Source organism: Melozone crissalis, unplaced genomic scaffold, assembly GCF_028551555.1.
Source record: "Melozone crissalis strain CALT ecotype California unplaced genomic scaffold, PUWL_Pcris_2 ptg000029l_1, whole genome shotgun sequence".
NCBI lineage: Eukaryota > Metazoa > Chordata > Aves > Passeriformes > Passerellidae > Melozone > Melozone crissalis.
In genome coordinates this window covers 10,883,408-10,899,836 of record NW_026535807.1, presented here as the reverse complement: position 1 = coordinate 10,899,836, position 16,429 = coordinate 10,883,408, and the positions used below count along the sequence as shown (strand labels likewise).

At 42.0% G+C, this 16,429-nt stretch overlaps 1 protein-coding gene across 2 annotated transcripts in view; it reads left to right on the top strand.

Moving 5' to 3' along the window:
* Positions 1 to 16,429, top strand: part of CHCHD6 (coiled-coil-helix-coiled-coil-helix domain containing 6) — a 108,993-nt gene that overhangs the window by 68,324 nt on the left and 24,240 nt on the right. For both annotated transcript variants that reach the window (XM_054281043.1, XM_054281042.1), the window contains one exon: positions 4,041 to 4,176. In XM_054281043.1, coding sequence (XP_054137018.1) covers positions 4,041 to 4,176 — 136 coding nt within the window. The remainder of the gene's footprint in view (positions 1 to 4,040; positions 4,177 to 16,429) is intronic.

The window sequence follows — 16,429 nt, the reverse complement described above, 5'->3', positions numbered from 1 at the left end:
AGAAATGAATTTGCCAAGACAAATGAATGCAGTTATTGACTGAAGCAGCTGTTACCTGCTGCTATTGAACAGTTAGGAGAGGGTTAAGAAGAAAACCTCTTCTGAGCCACTAGATTGGCCCTGACTAAGATGAATGTCTAATTCACTCCCAGCGTCCTTACTGCTGCCAGTAATAAAAAGCTTGCTTCACATATTCACCCCACTGCAGACGTTTCTCTTAAATTAAATATCAAGAGGACATATAATAGCACGATTCCACGCCAAGCCAATATTATCAGATTGATGTCAGCAGTGATAATAGAAGAAGGATAAGTTGATGAGATTTCATTTATTAAATAAAGTAAGGGGAATTCGCAGTGATAGAAAGGATTTGGTAACTCTCGGTGTCAAAATGCAGCAAGATCGTGCTCATTCTGCCTTACCTCAAGGGATAGTAGAGAGAAGGATGCCCTTTGTTTCATTTTAAGAAAACCTCTCCCTTCTTTTCTAGACAAAGACCTGATTTAAATCTCTCCATGGGAGGGGGAGAGGAAGTTCTGAAATCACAGATTTCTTGTGTATGTGGCCTTCCTGCCCATTGCACACTGACCAGGCAAAGGTTTCTTTCCTTTCTGTGATAGGGGAGGCACTGTTAATGAATTTTATTTCTAAATCCATCTTTTACTTTTTGCAACCTGTCATCCTTTCTCCTTTCCTCCTCCTTTAGACAGATGAGAGTGTGTTTTATTGATTTAATCTTTCCTGTTCTGTATGTCCTGCATGTATTTATTTCCAAAGTATTGTAAGAGCTTGTCTTCCGTACTTCCATCTGCAGATATTGTGCTGTCACTTCCCAGCCCAGCCTTTCCCTCCTGCCTTTTTCCTTACTGCTGTAAATGAGCCTCTTACACCTGTTCTGATAATAGTTGGAGCAGTTGCAGCATATTTTATTTTAGACAGAGGCCAACTGTCTACCTCATTTGGTGGTGACATATGCTTAAATGTTTGACCCACTTCAGGAGAAAGGCCAAAGCATACAAGGCTTCTCATAGTTGTATATACAAACCTCATCCCTTTTCCACCATTTTCCTTTTCTCTTATATGAGAAATAATGGTAAAAACCCTCAGTGGCACGTCAGGAGCAGTGTGATCGGGTGGCCAGAAGATGAATTTTCCTAAGGATTAGTTGGTGCCAACAACCTTGAGCTAGGCTGAGGGTGAAGGGAGATAGTTGATAAAAGTCCACCTCCTTTGGAACTAACCCACAATGTCATTGCATTCTGCAGATGTGTCTGTAGTTGGATGCTGCTGCTCTAATTCCTTTTTGTCTCAGATATGCATGAGGAAAGTCAGACACCTGTAAGGTGCAGCTGTTTGTGCACAGGGCTGCAGTTTCCCCAGTGTGCCAACGCTGCAACCTGAAGCTGAGTGTTAATGTGAGCAGGAGAGTGGCACCCCCTGATTCAGGCTGGGCCGGCATTGTGGCTGCTGTGCAGGGAGGAAAGATCTCAGGCAGTTGTTCACCAGAGCACTTCAGGTACCTCTTTCCAGTCCAGATGGGCACCAGAACTAATCTGCTGGATGTGGATAACTTGTGTACTCCCACATTCCGCAGTAACTGGTATTGATAATTACCTAAACCAACTTTGCAATTTGTTGATTAGTGTCTCTAAATCTGTTTTGAGAAGCTGGTGCAATTGATGCATAACCACAGCTTGAGGTTTTGTTTTGAAGAAATAAAGGAGAATAATCTTGTTATTTTGGGTACACGGTACCAAATAAATCCTCCCTGTGTTGTGGGAGGTGGTGTGCAGGAATGCTGGTTTAAATACTTGCTGGGCAGTGCATACTGGTCTGTGCTGATTGATCCTCTGCCTCTGGTAGGCTTTAGGCAACAATGCTCTTTTTTTGTGGCTTCTTGCTTACCACTGTGTGGCTTTTAAATATCCCTGTGGGCTGAGCACCAAGGGTCTGTTAAGGAAGAGGGCCACAGACTTTGCAGCACTGTCTGAGCCCACAGGGGGGTCCTAACTTCATAATTATTCCAGGCAGTGAAGGCTGATACCATAGGAAGGACAGCGATCTAAAGCAAAACAATTCCTGTAGCTCTCCCTGCTGACAATGATAACCTCTAAATATTTCTATGATGTTTGTACCATGCTCAGTTCAGATGAATACAAACTGGTTTGTGGTGTGCTGTACCTTTTAGCTCTTCCAGGTTTCTGTACTAAAATTACAAAATGCCCTTCAGTTTAACATCGCCGAGTTTAAAAAAAACTAATTTTAAAAGTCTTAACTTTTTCAATGAATTGAGGGATTTGGTGGTATTTCCTGACCTGGTATTGTTTGGTATCATTTCCACAGTCTCACTGATTTGATTAGAGTGATATTAAAGTTAGTGACAAAGCAAAATGCCAACATTATGAGTTTCTGAAGCTCTCTCTGGGTTCTTTTCTATCCCAAAATTTGAAGATTTTTTTTTTAGAATATGGATTTTCGAGGCTTTAAAGGTGATTTGCTATATAACATAGAAATTAAAAATGAACACTAACCCTTAGGGACTGTGCATGGAATAAGTTTTTTCTAAAAGCTGTGAGATTAGTGAAGAGGTAGAAAAAGAAGTCTGTATAGTATCCTTGCTGGTTTCTGATCCAAATCTCAGTGTTGTAGTGTGGCTGTCATTCTGATAAATTCCTACTCTCTCCATGTATGTTGGCAGTATGACTGAGGGCTGAAGAAGTATCAATTAGAGTACAGCTCAACCAAATTATTGGGAGAGTGTGCCCAGGTTGTTGATATGGAAAAATAAAATTGTTCTTCTTTTGGTGCTTCCACTTCTTTCCTGAGCACCTTACAGAGATGTGCATGATTTGGAAACTCATATTTGAGCTCTCCAAAAGCATTTAGATTTTGGTTTAAGATTACTTGTTTTCTTTGAAGTCTGTTCCACCTGAGAGACTGTGACATGCCCAGGGACAGGTCATGTTTTCCTTCTCTCTGCCTCACTAGGAAGCTTTTGTGCTGAATGAGTGCCTGTTGTTCCTGGGGAAATGAATACATCATAGCAAGGCATTAATATCTGCCTGTAGCATCAACTGCTTGGGAAGGAAGAGGTGTGTTTGATATTTGGGCACAGATCTCTAAGCATATTGGAGCAGGAAATGCAAGGAATTAAATGGATTTATGGTTTAGGAGACGACATCTGAGGATTGCTACACCTAAGCATATGTTCTCTTACTCTCTGGTAAAACATACCATGGCCATGGTGCTGTGAGTGCCTGCAATTTGTGTCTGCCTGTCTGTGCAGCTGATGTCACTGTCATTACTGTGTTTGTGCCATTGTTGCTGGGATTGTTTTACAACGACCTTCCCCTTTATTGGTACTGTTGCTGATGATGTGCCATATGTACACATGCACATTAGAGTAAAAGAACATCATCCTTAATTGTTCCTGGGTAGCTGTCAATGCCATTTACTGAGTATGAATACTAATTTCTGCAGAACTACAAAGAAGCAGATATCTGGTCTTGCTATTTTTCTGGGTTTTTTTCCAGTCACTAGGAGAATTGCAGTGCTTCCAACCATGCTGGATTTCTTGTAGTGTTTAAATAGATGAGAATTCAATAGATTGAGGTGGCTCATTCAACAAGTCTGTTCAGTTCCTTGTCAGACTGTTACAGATCTAGTGCAGGCCCAGCCAGGATTTCTTAAGTTCTGCCAAAGATTTCCAGTGTGAGTTGAGAAAATCATTGAAACTCTTGGACTTGGGGATTTTTTTCCCCCTGAATGCAGAGGAGAGATGATGTTTTATATAAGGGTGAAACAGCTTCTACACCAGCTAAGAAAGATCATGTTCCTTCTTTTTGCTAAGTACCCTGGATTTTTCAATTGAAACACCCTGTTGGTCATTTGACCCACTTTGGTGATTGGTGCTCCCACCAGTTTCTCTATTAGGACTACATGACTCCAGCATAAAATTAGTATGTGTGTTGCTGGCAAAGTGGTAGTAAGTGGTTGAAAACTCCTCTTCACACATCATTCTGTGCTTGTTTTCCCTGCAGGAGGAGGAATGCTGATCCTATCTGTGCAAACCTGCAGTCTGAAATTCTGAAGTGCTACCAGGAAAACAAAAGTGAAGTGCTCAAATGCTCGGAGCTGGCGAAGGAATATCAGCGCTGTGTTAGTGCAGCTCAGAAGGTAACAAAAGCTTCTCTGTTGTACTGGCTGGCTTTGCTGTCTTGTTTTGCATGGTGCTTTCCTCTGAGAAGTGTTTTTGAGAGCTGTGGTATCTGTTAGTCAAACTGCAGTCTTCACAGGAGACAAATCTTGCTTGGGATCGGGTTTCCCACATTCATTCCACATTTCCCAGTCACACAGTGTGTCCCAACTTCATTCCTGTCAGCGAGTCCTGTTGTACCAAAACAGTAGAACCAGTGCTCCCAGGTTTCAAAGCCAGTCAATGATTTTCCCTAGTTTTACCTTCTTGGATGTTATATACTGCAAATACTAAGTAAACCCACTTTGACAATGTCTGCAACAGTTTCAACAGGCTCTTAGAGATAGGAGGATAAACTCAGGATAAACATCTCCTGTTATGGGACTTTGCAATTGGAGATCTTCCTTCTTTTCATTACTGCATGGGAAAAGGTTCTGTACTGTGGGCAAAGCTGCTGTCTGTTAAGAAAATTCCATACTCCTAAAAACTCTTCATCTTGTGTAGGAAGCCAGGAAGCCTTATGGCTCTTCCTTCTGAGATGCAGAGTCCCAGTAGGTTCTGTTGATGCCTTAGGACAGTGGCTGCTCAGTACCTTGGAAGAATTTCTGGCTATTGAAACAAATGAAGGGGAAAAGAAAATGAAGTATTTGGACATTACAACTAGGGTATGGTCCTGGGCCATGAGAGAATTCAGTGGGTCAGGTGTCCCTCAAGGGCAGACTTTTCTGGTTTGTTTTTTTGGGTTTTTTTGACAGTAGAAAATTCTCTAAAAGGTGCTGAGCATATAGTAAAGTGGATGTAGGGAAAAGGATGGTAATAGAAAATTGAGACTTTTCTCATGGGATTACTAAAGCAAAAGGTGGGGGAGAGGTGGGTATTTCATGGAAGCAGTCTTTCTCTGCATTAGCATTGTGAGGGAAGCTGTATGCCTGATTTAAGTATAACATGAAACAAGCTGCCAGCCGGCTCCCAGAAGAAGCCCGACAGAAGGAGATGGGAAAATTGTCAGGATATATTAGACCAAATGTTGTTGCTAGTCCTAGTGGAATTTTTTTCCTTCCTGTTTACAAAGAAGGTCTTTGTATGTCTGCAAATCAGCAAGGTTAAAGCTGCCAGGGAAAGGGCTTTTCTCTGATATCTCTAAAGTCCCCAGCTCCCAAAACATGTGGTTTCTTTTTCTTCCCCAGCTTTAAAGTAAAGTGGTGCCTGTGCTGCTGCTGCACAATCCATGCCCCTGGTTGCTGTGTGCAGAGCACTGCTGCATCTATTGCCAGCCTCTCTTATCCTCCTTGCCTCCCCTAAATCAGGCTTGTAGCCTTTTCAGTGGAGTATATCTTTAGCAAATGCATTTACCAATACATCTTTATTGCATGCAGTGCAGGCAGAATGTGATTACCAAAGAAGACAGATTGCATTAAACTTCAGCATATTTGCAAGCTGCGGCTCCAGCCCGCCTGAGAAAGGGGCTGGGATGCTGCCAGCCCCGAGCCCCTGCCCAACATTATTAAAGAGTAAATTGGAAGCTAAATGACTGGTAACAGCAGAGGGCAGTGAAAGATCCTAATAACTTGGATCTTTTTTGGATTTGGTGGAGGTTTTGGTAGGTTTGCTTTATAAACCAAAAGCTGGGGTTGTCTGGTTGTCTTCGTTCCCAGAGTCTTCAATGAACTTCAGAATTTTTTCCCCACTATTATTAGAAACTACCTGGAAGGAGAAGTGCATACAACATTAATTTGTTGTGGATGATGACAATGTGGCAGAAAATCTTGCTATGTTTTAAGAAGGGGCTTGAAGAGACTAGAGAATAGGTAACTAACACCTTGCAGCTAGATATAGGCACTAGAGGGTTCTGCAAGTACAAATTCAAATGCAACTTTTGTAGGCAATATGTCTTCTGTAGTTTCCTTTTGTCCCAGGACAGCTCAATTCCCTGACAATTTGCCTCACTGCTCTTACTGACTCTTCTGACTCCTGAGATTCATGTAGCAATCACAAGCTGTTGTTTTATCATGTAGGATTAAAACTCCCTCCTCCCTTTCCCTTTTTAAGCTGTTATTTTTCTTTAAGTTTAAATTAGCATCTTATACCAAATGGCTTTGTCTCACGCATTCCTCTTTCAGGAAATTCAGGTTGGAGAAATGTGGGAAAGAAAGGCCAGAATCACTTAATTTCTTCCGTATTTTTTACCTTTTTTTTTAAAAACACAATTTGTTTTCCAGTGCAGGAGGAAATGTAATCAAAGTTAGATGTGTGACTTCATCTCACTTGCATGGTGGTGATTTGTTCATTTGCTTTTTACTAAGGATTTTATAAGGCTTGCTGAATATTCTTTAATGAAGCATCTGCTTCTCTGCAAGTTCCTTTTGATGGCTGGTAAAAATGTCTGCAGGGCATGGTACACATTAGACTCAGAGAAAGCCAGCTCTAGATTTCTAGACTGAAAATTACAGCTTACAGTGGATGAGAATGATTCTTTGCTTCTTCCCCTTTACTATGTTTGTTTGAGACCGTTCCTTTGGACACCCATTTCCCTTTCCCTGTTGTGCACATTTCTGTTGAGCCAGGAGCTGAGATACACCCTCAGTTATTTCTGCCCCATGAACAAATATGTTAGGTAATCATGCAATGAGTTTTAAAATGGATTTTCTATTGGTTTTCTGTACAGCTCCTCTTCCTAGAAGAGGTTACTTTATTGTGGTGCATGGTAGAAATATAGCTATTGTTATCTGTTTTGTATATTTTCTGACTATTGGGCCATCTCTTGTAGTCAACAGAGAGAAATAGGCATGTGTAGAGTGTGATGCATCTGATTCTAAAAAGTCATCAGGAACAGGCAGGCTGAATTGCCAGCCAGAGATGAGTATTTCCCTCTGCCTCTTGGGAGGTGCATCCAGAGCATAGACTACAAAGCTGGTGCCTGTTCTGGGATGCTCATGGTTATGGGAGCAGGATCCTGCTCTGGTTGTCTGCCTTTGTAGCCAGTATACTTTCAACTTGCCCTGCCTGACCTGCTCGTGAGCTTTTCCATTGATAGCACCCTGAATGTTGAGTTTTGGGCGCGTCACCGTTGACTCAGTGCAGCATCGCTGTGCCGAGCGTTGACTCATCAGCCTCTTTAAGCTCTGGGTTCCTTCCTGCATCCCCTGCTTTGCTTATGTGGAACTTCTCTGACTTCAGAGGATGTTACTGTGACAGCTCCTGTTTAATTTAGGAGTGTTTTATCTTTTCTGGTGGTCTGTTTCCATGGCTGTGCAGAACTTGAGCTACAGCATAAAAATTGCTGGCTTTAAATCTAATAAAAGCTGGGATAATGGGACAGCTGTAGGAGGGGCAGTTCCCATTGTGTCTCTCAAAATTGCCTGTAGTTTATTGACCGCAAGTTTCACCAAGAACTACTGCTCTCGTTAGATAATGAGAATTGAAAATTGCTGCTGCTGTTTCCCCAAGGTTTTATCTCGTGCCACTGAGAAGGGGGTGTGGAAGGAAAAAGAGAGTGGGCAGCGGAAATCTGTGTAATTTCTTAGATTGGGTCCAGGTGGAGGCAGAAAACAAATGATTTTGTTTTAAAACAAGTCTGAGTCCTATTAGTGAATTGCTTCCCTCCCCTGTACAAATATGCATTCACATGCAAGCTTTTCAGAGGGTTTGTGACCCATTCTGCTGCCCTTGCATTCTGTTCACACCAATAAGCAAATGTGAATTGAAGGCGAATTTTAGTTGGTTACTTTGTTAAGTAATTGGTGGCTGTACCAGGGAATCTCCAGCCAGCTGCCACTTGGAAAATGAGGCCTCCAGTGACCAAATATTAATGTGAGTTGAGATTTCTAACAGAATCTGCTTCCTGCAACTGTGTGCAGAAAAATGTCTGTTAGTGAACAGCATGTATTCCTTATTTTCAGGGGTTTCCTTTCTGTCTCTAGGTGCTTGTCTTCCACAGAAGGACCAAGGTGAAATTTTTGTGCACTAGCTCCTGGCCAAACCAAGCTATCAGGAGCCATGTACTCAGACATGTGTTTTCCCTTGTCAATAGAAGCTGTATACATTGAGCTAGGAGCCATTCATAATCCTGCACTGTTCCTCCCTGTGCTGTGTCCAGCTTCTCACAAATCTGCTATTCATAACAGACAAAGGTAAACCTACTTCTGTCAAGGCTTTAGGGCTTGTCTGTGTAAGGAAATTACAATGCAATAAACTGGTGAGTTTCTCTGTATATGAACATTCAGGGTTTGTAATGAAAGTGCAGGGAAAATGCACACACATTTACTGTGAGTCACTCTGCTGTGTGCAAACAAGCCCTTGCTAAATACTGATTGACTGAATTCCAGTGAAGGGAGACTTTTAACATAACCTTGAGTTGTCTGTATTCTGTTTTGCCCTTGACTATAATAAAAAGGAATATGGTCAATTTATTGTGTTTACGTTTCCAAGTGATCCCTGTGAAAGCCCAGTTTCCTTCTGGCACTCAAAGCATTACACTTCTGCTGCAAGTTTGTCTCTAATCTGTGGGCAGAGACTTAGATTGCTGAGAGGATGCTGCAGGTATTTCTGCAGTTCCCATCCTGTTGGAGCAGTTTTGCTCAAGCACTCTTGATCCTGCTGAAGCGTGGCCTGCTGGGAGCTTTAATTTCTGCAACTTGGATCTAAAGAGAAACAGAGTTGGATGTCATGGGCTGCACTGCAGGTATCTGAGCATTCTGGATCATCAGGCTTTTGCTAAAGTGTTGTTTCCATTCTGGTGCATTTCAGGGTACTTTATAGACAGATTGTGTACTTATCAGGATAGAGAGGAGCAGTCAGTGTGTGGGGCTGGAGAAAGAAAGTTTGAACCAGGTATAGCAAGGTCTGTATCTGTACTGTAGAAATGCCAGGATTTCTCCTCCCCCTGGGATTCTGCAGAGGTGGATCTTGGCTGTTGAAGCCTCATTGAGATGATTATCACATGGTATGCTGCTTGAAATACAGTATATCTAACTTGAAAGGCTTTAGGGTTGTTTGAGCTTTCTGGAATTCAGGTTTGTAGTTTCAGGTGAATCTGTGTGTTTCCTGTCTGGAGGATGCTGTGCCCAGTCATCCTCAGGCAGGTACACAGCTGTCCTGCCTCCCTTTGTCAGTCAGTCTTTGCTCAAAGGAAACATATCTGTAAAGGGTTTGTCTTGCCTTCTCTAGAAATGAATTTATCTCTCTTTTTTTTAATCTTTCTTTCTTTCAACCTGTATTTGTGCAAATGCTGTGGTGATAACATTATTAGAGGAGTTTGACTCAATAAATGGCCCCCACCAGGGAGTTGGGGAGAGCTGCAAGCTGCAGGCAGCTGCTGTTTGTTTAGTCATGAACACAGAGGAGCAGTGGATTAACTGTACCCAGGCATACCCTGACCTGGTATTTGCAAAGGTGAAGAGGATCCATATTTTGCTTCTAATTATGAAGTTATTGTTTTGATTTTCAAGGCAGCAGTTGTAGGTTCTGGCGAGTCTTGGGTCTGTACATAATGCTTCATATTCTCAAGAGTTCACTGTGGATAAACTAAAAATATAGAGCTGCCTGAAAGGACATAAACCACCATCTTAATATATGAGGCATGTTCCAGAGTAAATGCTGGCCTGCTCAAAATGGAAATGTCTGCTGTCTGTACCTGGTATTTATGAAACTGGAGGCATCATAAGTTCTTTATTTACTCTGTATCTCAGCACTTCATGAAGCTCTGATGTTCCCCACAGCCTGGTGTGTTGTGAGCACTTATTAACCACATGAACAAAATCTTCTCTCTGTATGCTCTTTTTAGTCCCTATAAAGCCCAGACCTCCTCAGGTTTATAATTTTTGAAGAAAACGAGAAGAAATAAATTTAAAATTCACTTGGCTGTGCTTCAGGGCTCCTCTTCCAGTGATGCTTAGTCCATATGCTATATCATCTTCACATATGAGGTTCTTGTATCCATTACCTGATCTGGAATGAGGACTTCTTTCTAAGTTTTCTAACAGTTCAACACCCAGTCCCTGTGCATATTTTTTTGTTGTTGTCTGATTTTTGTTTGTTTTGAGGTTTTGACATTACAGTGTTACAGTGAGGCATAATTGCTTTTGAGTCTAATTTCTTGCTTGATGGTTCTGATTTCAGATATATTTACAGGTAAAGTTAATCTAAATATGTATGTTTTACAGATGATTTTGAAAGCAACTTCTGTAAACGAGGGAAAGAAGTCAGTATGACTTCTACAATTTCTGAAGTTGAATTATTTGGCATTTTGTTACTTCTAAAATGTGGTCTTGCTACAGTTCTTGTTTTAAAACCTGGTTAGCCTTAAAGTGTTTAAAAATAGTCTAAAATTTTTTTACAATAAAATACTATAAGAGTTAGCTGATCAGGAATGAGACATCTTTGCTGACCTGATGCTCTAATGAGGTCTTTGAGTGGGTGTATCTGAAAAGTCTCATTAGACTTTGGTATCAAAATTTTACTCTTTGTATTCTCTCTCTTTCTTTTCAAAAATTATTTCTCTTTAGGCTTAAATTAGTGGGACTATATGGATCAAATGTGTTTTTTTGGTTCTGTGTTCTCTGTAGGGTGTATTAGGCAGCATTTTCCTGAGAGCTGTAGCCTGTATTCAGTCAGGCTTATCTAGTATGGAAAATAGTTGCTTGGGGGTGAGAGACTGTTGTGATACATCTGGCTGTTTTAATGCCAGATTCTTTCTCAAAAGATTTGTAGCACTGTTGGCAAGTGGGAAGTGGAAATTCTTACTCAGATTAATTCCAGGAGACTGATGACCAAGCAGTCTTGGACAGAAAGAAGTTTATTTCCAATTTTTAAACTATGTGTTTTGCTGCTGAAGTTAGATTGAAACAGATCCACAAAAATTGCTGTCGATAGCAGAGGCTGGTTAGAAGCACAAGGTCAGTGGTCAAGTGCTTTCAGACTCCCAGGAAGTTCCAAAGTAGCCCCGACTTCCATAACTTCCATACTAATTTTAGATCCATTCTCTGACAACTGGGCTATAACTTGGGAAATTTTATCAGTGATGCCAAAGCCTTCATGACAAACTGGGGAAACCAAAGATTTGTTGTGCTCTTTGTTGGTCATAGCCTGCACAGGATGGTTTCCTGCTGTGTGCAGTTTGCAGTCTCCACACACCATCCATCAGGTATTTTTGTCACAGGTTTTGGGGCTGTATTCTTTGAGGACTAGTAGGATTTAAAGCCTTCATCACTCAGCTGAATGTGTCTGTGTGGGCAATGTGCAGGGGTTATTGTGGTGGCAGTGGTCCCATTCAACTGGAGGAGTTGCTCCCAGGCAAGCAAGCCTGCTCTGAGTAGCCCTCTCTGGAAGTTAGAGAATGATAGATGAGCCCTCCTGTTAGTGGGAAACCATTCCTTGTCTCTTCAGAGCTGTGGCATACTGCAGGAGGGGATTTGCAGAAGTTGCCCTGATGCTGCTTGCTAGTGTTTGTTCTCTCCACAGAGCCTCCTCATCCAAAGCTGTTAGAGCATTCATCTGTTAAAAAATCCAAACTTGGAGGGAAAGTTTCTTTCTGCATCGTGCCTGCAGTAATTGTTTGTGATTTTCACCCCTCTGTGACACTGTCTGCCCAACAGGCCTCCTTGTCTGGAGATATTTCCTGACAAACTTGTGATGCTTCCAAAACAATTTAAAGCTTTCAGTCCTAGCTAAACCTTTGCAAGCCAATTGAAAAAACCTTTCTGGACACCAGAGCTTCAAATACAGGACCAGGACATGTTGAAGATAGTGTGTTACAGTGATCTGAATACAGTGTTAGAGTTAGCTGTGCTGCTGATGCTTCCATCTCTGGCATTCTTCTGGTTATAACATCCTTTTTGGTTAGAGGCCTTTACTGGTGGCCTCTAGGAATTGGTGAAAGGCTCTTAAAGGCCTCTGCAGTCACAGAAAGTGTCCAGAAAGATAACACTTGGAATAATTAAATTGTTACCTTTGTAACACAAGGGAAGCAAGAAGAGAAGCCTTGAGTTAGGATGGTGCTGCAATGTCTGGTGTACCTTGTTTCTGAAGCTGGAGAAGTGCTGCTCTGCTGTGTTGAGCCTAAGTGTGCATGCAGAAATGCAGACAGAATTATTTTGACACTGTGTTCGCTCCTTGTCCCTGCTGAATGCCTGTTTGTCCTGTATAAATGGATTTCAGGATCAGCCAATCTCCAGCTCTGAATTAGTCTAATAAGGCATGGTGCATAGGGTTTAAAGGTCATTTTGCAAGCAGCTGGCTTCCTGCATATATTAAGGGGAATGGTTTTTTAAATAATGGTATTGGAAAGCTGTTGATTTAACTTTTAAAATACCTGTATGCTATAAAATTTCAGCTCTTCTGCCTCTGTCCTTCAAGCACTCTGCTTGCCCTCTGCCTGCTCATCTTTCTGTCATTTCTGATTACCTCTGCCCATCTGCCTCTGCATTCTCTCCCCTTAGGTTTATCAGTCCACGTTTGCTGCCCACAAGGACTTGGCTTGTATTTCTGAGGAGCTCATCTCTTTGGTTACTTCTCTGGGCTGGGAACAGAAAGCTCAGGGTTCCTTGGTTCAGACTGTTAATAAAGCAATATTGCACTCTTCTTTTATTGGGGGATTGGGAGCTCTTAACAATCACTGCATTTTTGTGTCCCAGCAGGTTCTTAGTTCCCTCCTTAGGATGAATTTAACATTGGTGAAAGAAGATTATAATTTACTCTTTTTCTTAAGCTTCTGAACTGCTTGAATCCTGCACATTGATTATTCCAGTTTCCTCTCTGTGGAGTGTGTACTTCAACCTCAACCTGATCCAAGTGTTTCATATGAAAATGGAGGATGTTTTTATTCATTTGCTTGTTTCCTGGATTCCTCTTTGAGTTTGCTGATGAGTATGATTTGAAATGTTCTAATGACTTGTAAAGTGTGGACACTGTCTTAAAAGCTGAAGGGAGCACCCACATGTCTGGGTCATGCAGGCTTTTATCAGGTGGCAGTGTCCTCCTGCCAGGTGTGAGATGGCACCTTCCCATTGCAGTTACTTGTAGAAAATCCTGCATCTTCAAATGTTCTTTCTGCTTGTTTGAAGTTTTGTTCACAATATATATCCTCAAGAAATCAGATAACTGGGCAAGAAGCAAGCTTAAAATTTATGGAGATGACAGCAGCGGCAATCTTTTTTCTTCTTGCATTCAGACCGAACTGCTGGGAAACTCTTACATTTGTCTTATTTTCTGAAGGATGTTTCCTCCTCATGACTTGCAGTTGTTCTGAGTTTATTCTGTTTTTAGTACCATGCAGTGCCCTGACACAGCTACTTAAGCAGTCTTTGTCTAGGACACACCTTTCTTCTTTTGATATTATATTAAAAGCACCTCCTTTCTGTTCTTGAAGTTTTTTTCTCTGTAGCACTCTCCTGACTGTTGTGGAAATAGGAGAGTGATACAGGACTGAACTGAGTTGTGTGTTCTCTCTGGCTGCCTGTAAGGGCTCAGACAAGCAGTGCCCAGGTGTGTGATGGATCCCTGCTCAGCTACTTTTTTAAAAATACTCTTTAAGTAAGAGTAAAACTCTAACTAAGTTAGAGGTTTTTTGCTGATAGAACTGTAAACTTTGCAATTTAGAATAGTATATTAGCATAAGATTTAAAAAAATCCCCAAGTTTCTAAATACCAAAGAACTGAGATTTTTATCTTCTGTGTGAGGCAGTAGGGCAAGTTGTACACTGTGTTTTAGTTACCTACTTGATAGCTTTAGAAAATAATATATTTGACAAAATAGGAGAGTTTCAGGTTATAGATACGATATAGAGACTTGTTGATCTCTCCAAAGGATTTGAAAAGGAGACCGAATTACTATTTTTTTTGTTTGCACCATCTCAATGCCATCTTAATTCCATGTCTGAGAACTTCTGCTGATTCCTTTTCATGGGTGGAAGAAGGGAGGAAGTGTATCTTTCTTTGGAGGCACTGCCTGCAGCTAAACATGGTGTGTTGGGAAGTTACATGGGCACTTCTAACGATCCTCTGGGCTCTCTGGCACTGTCTCTCCATGGATTCAGGTGTGTACCAGATGGTGACTTTGAACACAAGAGTTTCCATCAGGACATATCAGCAGGAACTATTGAAAACTTGTGTCTTCAGTGGTGCTAAATGCAGCCTAGGATTACCATCATTTAACAAGCTCTGTAATATTCCTGGGCTCCTGGGGTGTTGTCAGTACTGTTTGACTTCCTGTGGCACATCAAGGTTGTATTTTATCTTTTGGTACCAAGCCTAAGTGCATTTAGGAGTATTCGAAGGCTTCTTCTCAAATCTTGTAAAAGTAGACAGCAACTGAAAAATGTATTGGATGCTGTGATCCAGGTAGGAGTGTTCCCAGCTGTGTGTACCTTGAGCTGACAGGATGAAGGCACTGTGATAGAGTTGGAGTGCACTAGAGAAATTTTTGTGGAGAGCTTGTATGGCACCAGTGATCACTGTATTGTTCTACAAAAGCCAACTTAAATTTCTAAAGCTTGTCTGGACTCCAGATTGACCTCTGGAGCAGAAGCAGGTTCATTGCTGAAGGTAGGCTGGGTGTAATGTTCTAATGCATTTCCCTCTTCCAGTCTTTGTCAAATGTCTTGAGGCACATGGGCTGCAACTTGGTTCAAAACTAACAAGCATTTTAATTTCACAATTAAAAGTGAAACTCATACTTTGTTCTTGCAGCTGCTGATGGGTGGCTCGTGTGCACACAAAGCTGTGTTGTGAACTTGAGACAACAGAATGCTCTCAAGTTCCTTCTTTAATCCAGTATCAGATGAGTGCTGGTTGGGAAAGAGCCCAGGCTATGTGAGACCCTTCTTAGTGCCTTCTTGTTTTGCTGAGCCTTGACATCTGCTACAATAAAACCCCATAAAATGCAGGAAAGTCTCTCTCCAGTCAGGTGAGTGTATTAGCAGGCTTCTTGCACCGATGGATTAGAGCCAGGCTGTGTTCAGTAAATGTGGCTAAATAATAAAAGGTGAGATTGTGTGCAGTGATCCCAGGTCTCCTTTCTCCAGCTGCTGCCTCCTGTCTGTTAGCTGGGAACCTTTGCACAGGCAAACAGCTTTGCTTGAGAGAGCAGGCTATGCACTGTATTCTGACACAGCCAAAGGTGGCTGACACAAAGCCAAAGGAGAGCTTCTCTCTGAGGGACTGAAATGTCAACAAAGATGTTGTACTGCCTTGCAGAGCCCTGACTTGCTTTGTATAAAAACTGAGCAGATGTTGGTAGGTCTGGAGCTTTGCCATATACAGAGCAGACTCTGGAGAGCAGGGCAGAGCCTGCTCAGGTGACACGAGGGACACTGTCCTGGGTTCAGTGTGCCAGCATTCCCCTGAATGTGGGGCTCCCCCCAAGCCATGTCTGGAGCTTTACCCTGCTTAGGGAGGTGGGACTCATGTAACCATGCTGTACATCCATGAGCCTTGTTCATGTCCCACTCTCTGCTTGCTCTAACCCTGCTGGTGAGTTGCAGTGGTGTTCCTCAGAAGCACAAAGGCTCTGAAGTAATAAGTTCCTGTATACCTTGTGAAAACAGGCAATTAGGTGGAGGGAAGGGACCCCAGTGGTGCTTGTGCAGGGGGAAGGATATTGACTCACTCTTTATTAGACGTGAATTTGGTCACAGAGAAGCTTAACTTTGAGACACGGATCTGGAGGAATCCAAGTGGCTGCTCATGAACAACCTATTTCCACTTGAAGGCTCTGGCTTGCCTCAATGTTTGAGGGGCTGACTGCTGCTTACCATTGTGATCACCTTCATTGGAGAAACTCAACAAGGGTGGCACTGCAGCAACTGAGATGATTTGTCCTTTGGAATATGCCTTCTCTGTCTAAGTATTGATTTCTTTTTTTGCCTTTTGAGAAATGGGAACAAACTCCTTGTTACAAAAGAAGGCTACAGAAAGCTTTCAAAAGTTTATAGCTTGATCCTCTAAGGCCTGTTCTTTTATTTTAGGGCAAGATAAAAGATAGAGTATTAGGTGTAAGCAGCCTGGAAAAAGAAAAATGCTTGTGGATTTAAGGTAGCCTCTGGTCTTGCTTCCTGCACCTCTTTTTTGTGTTGCTCAGGCAAATGTTTCATGCTTGGAAAATCTGAGCTCTGGGGATCAGAGCAACTGCAGATCCTTGCTGGCCTCAGCACTTTGTGCTGATGATGAGCAGGCAGTTGTCAGCTCCTCAGTAGCTTATTTTTGCTGCTGTGTCTTGAGGCAGGATAGCAGCTGAGATGA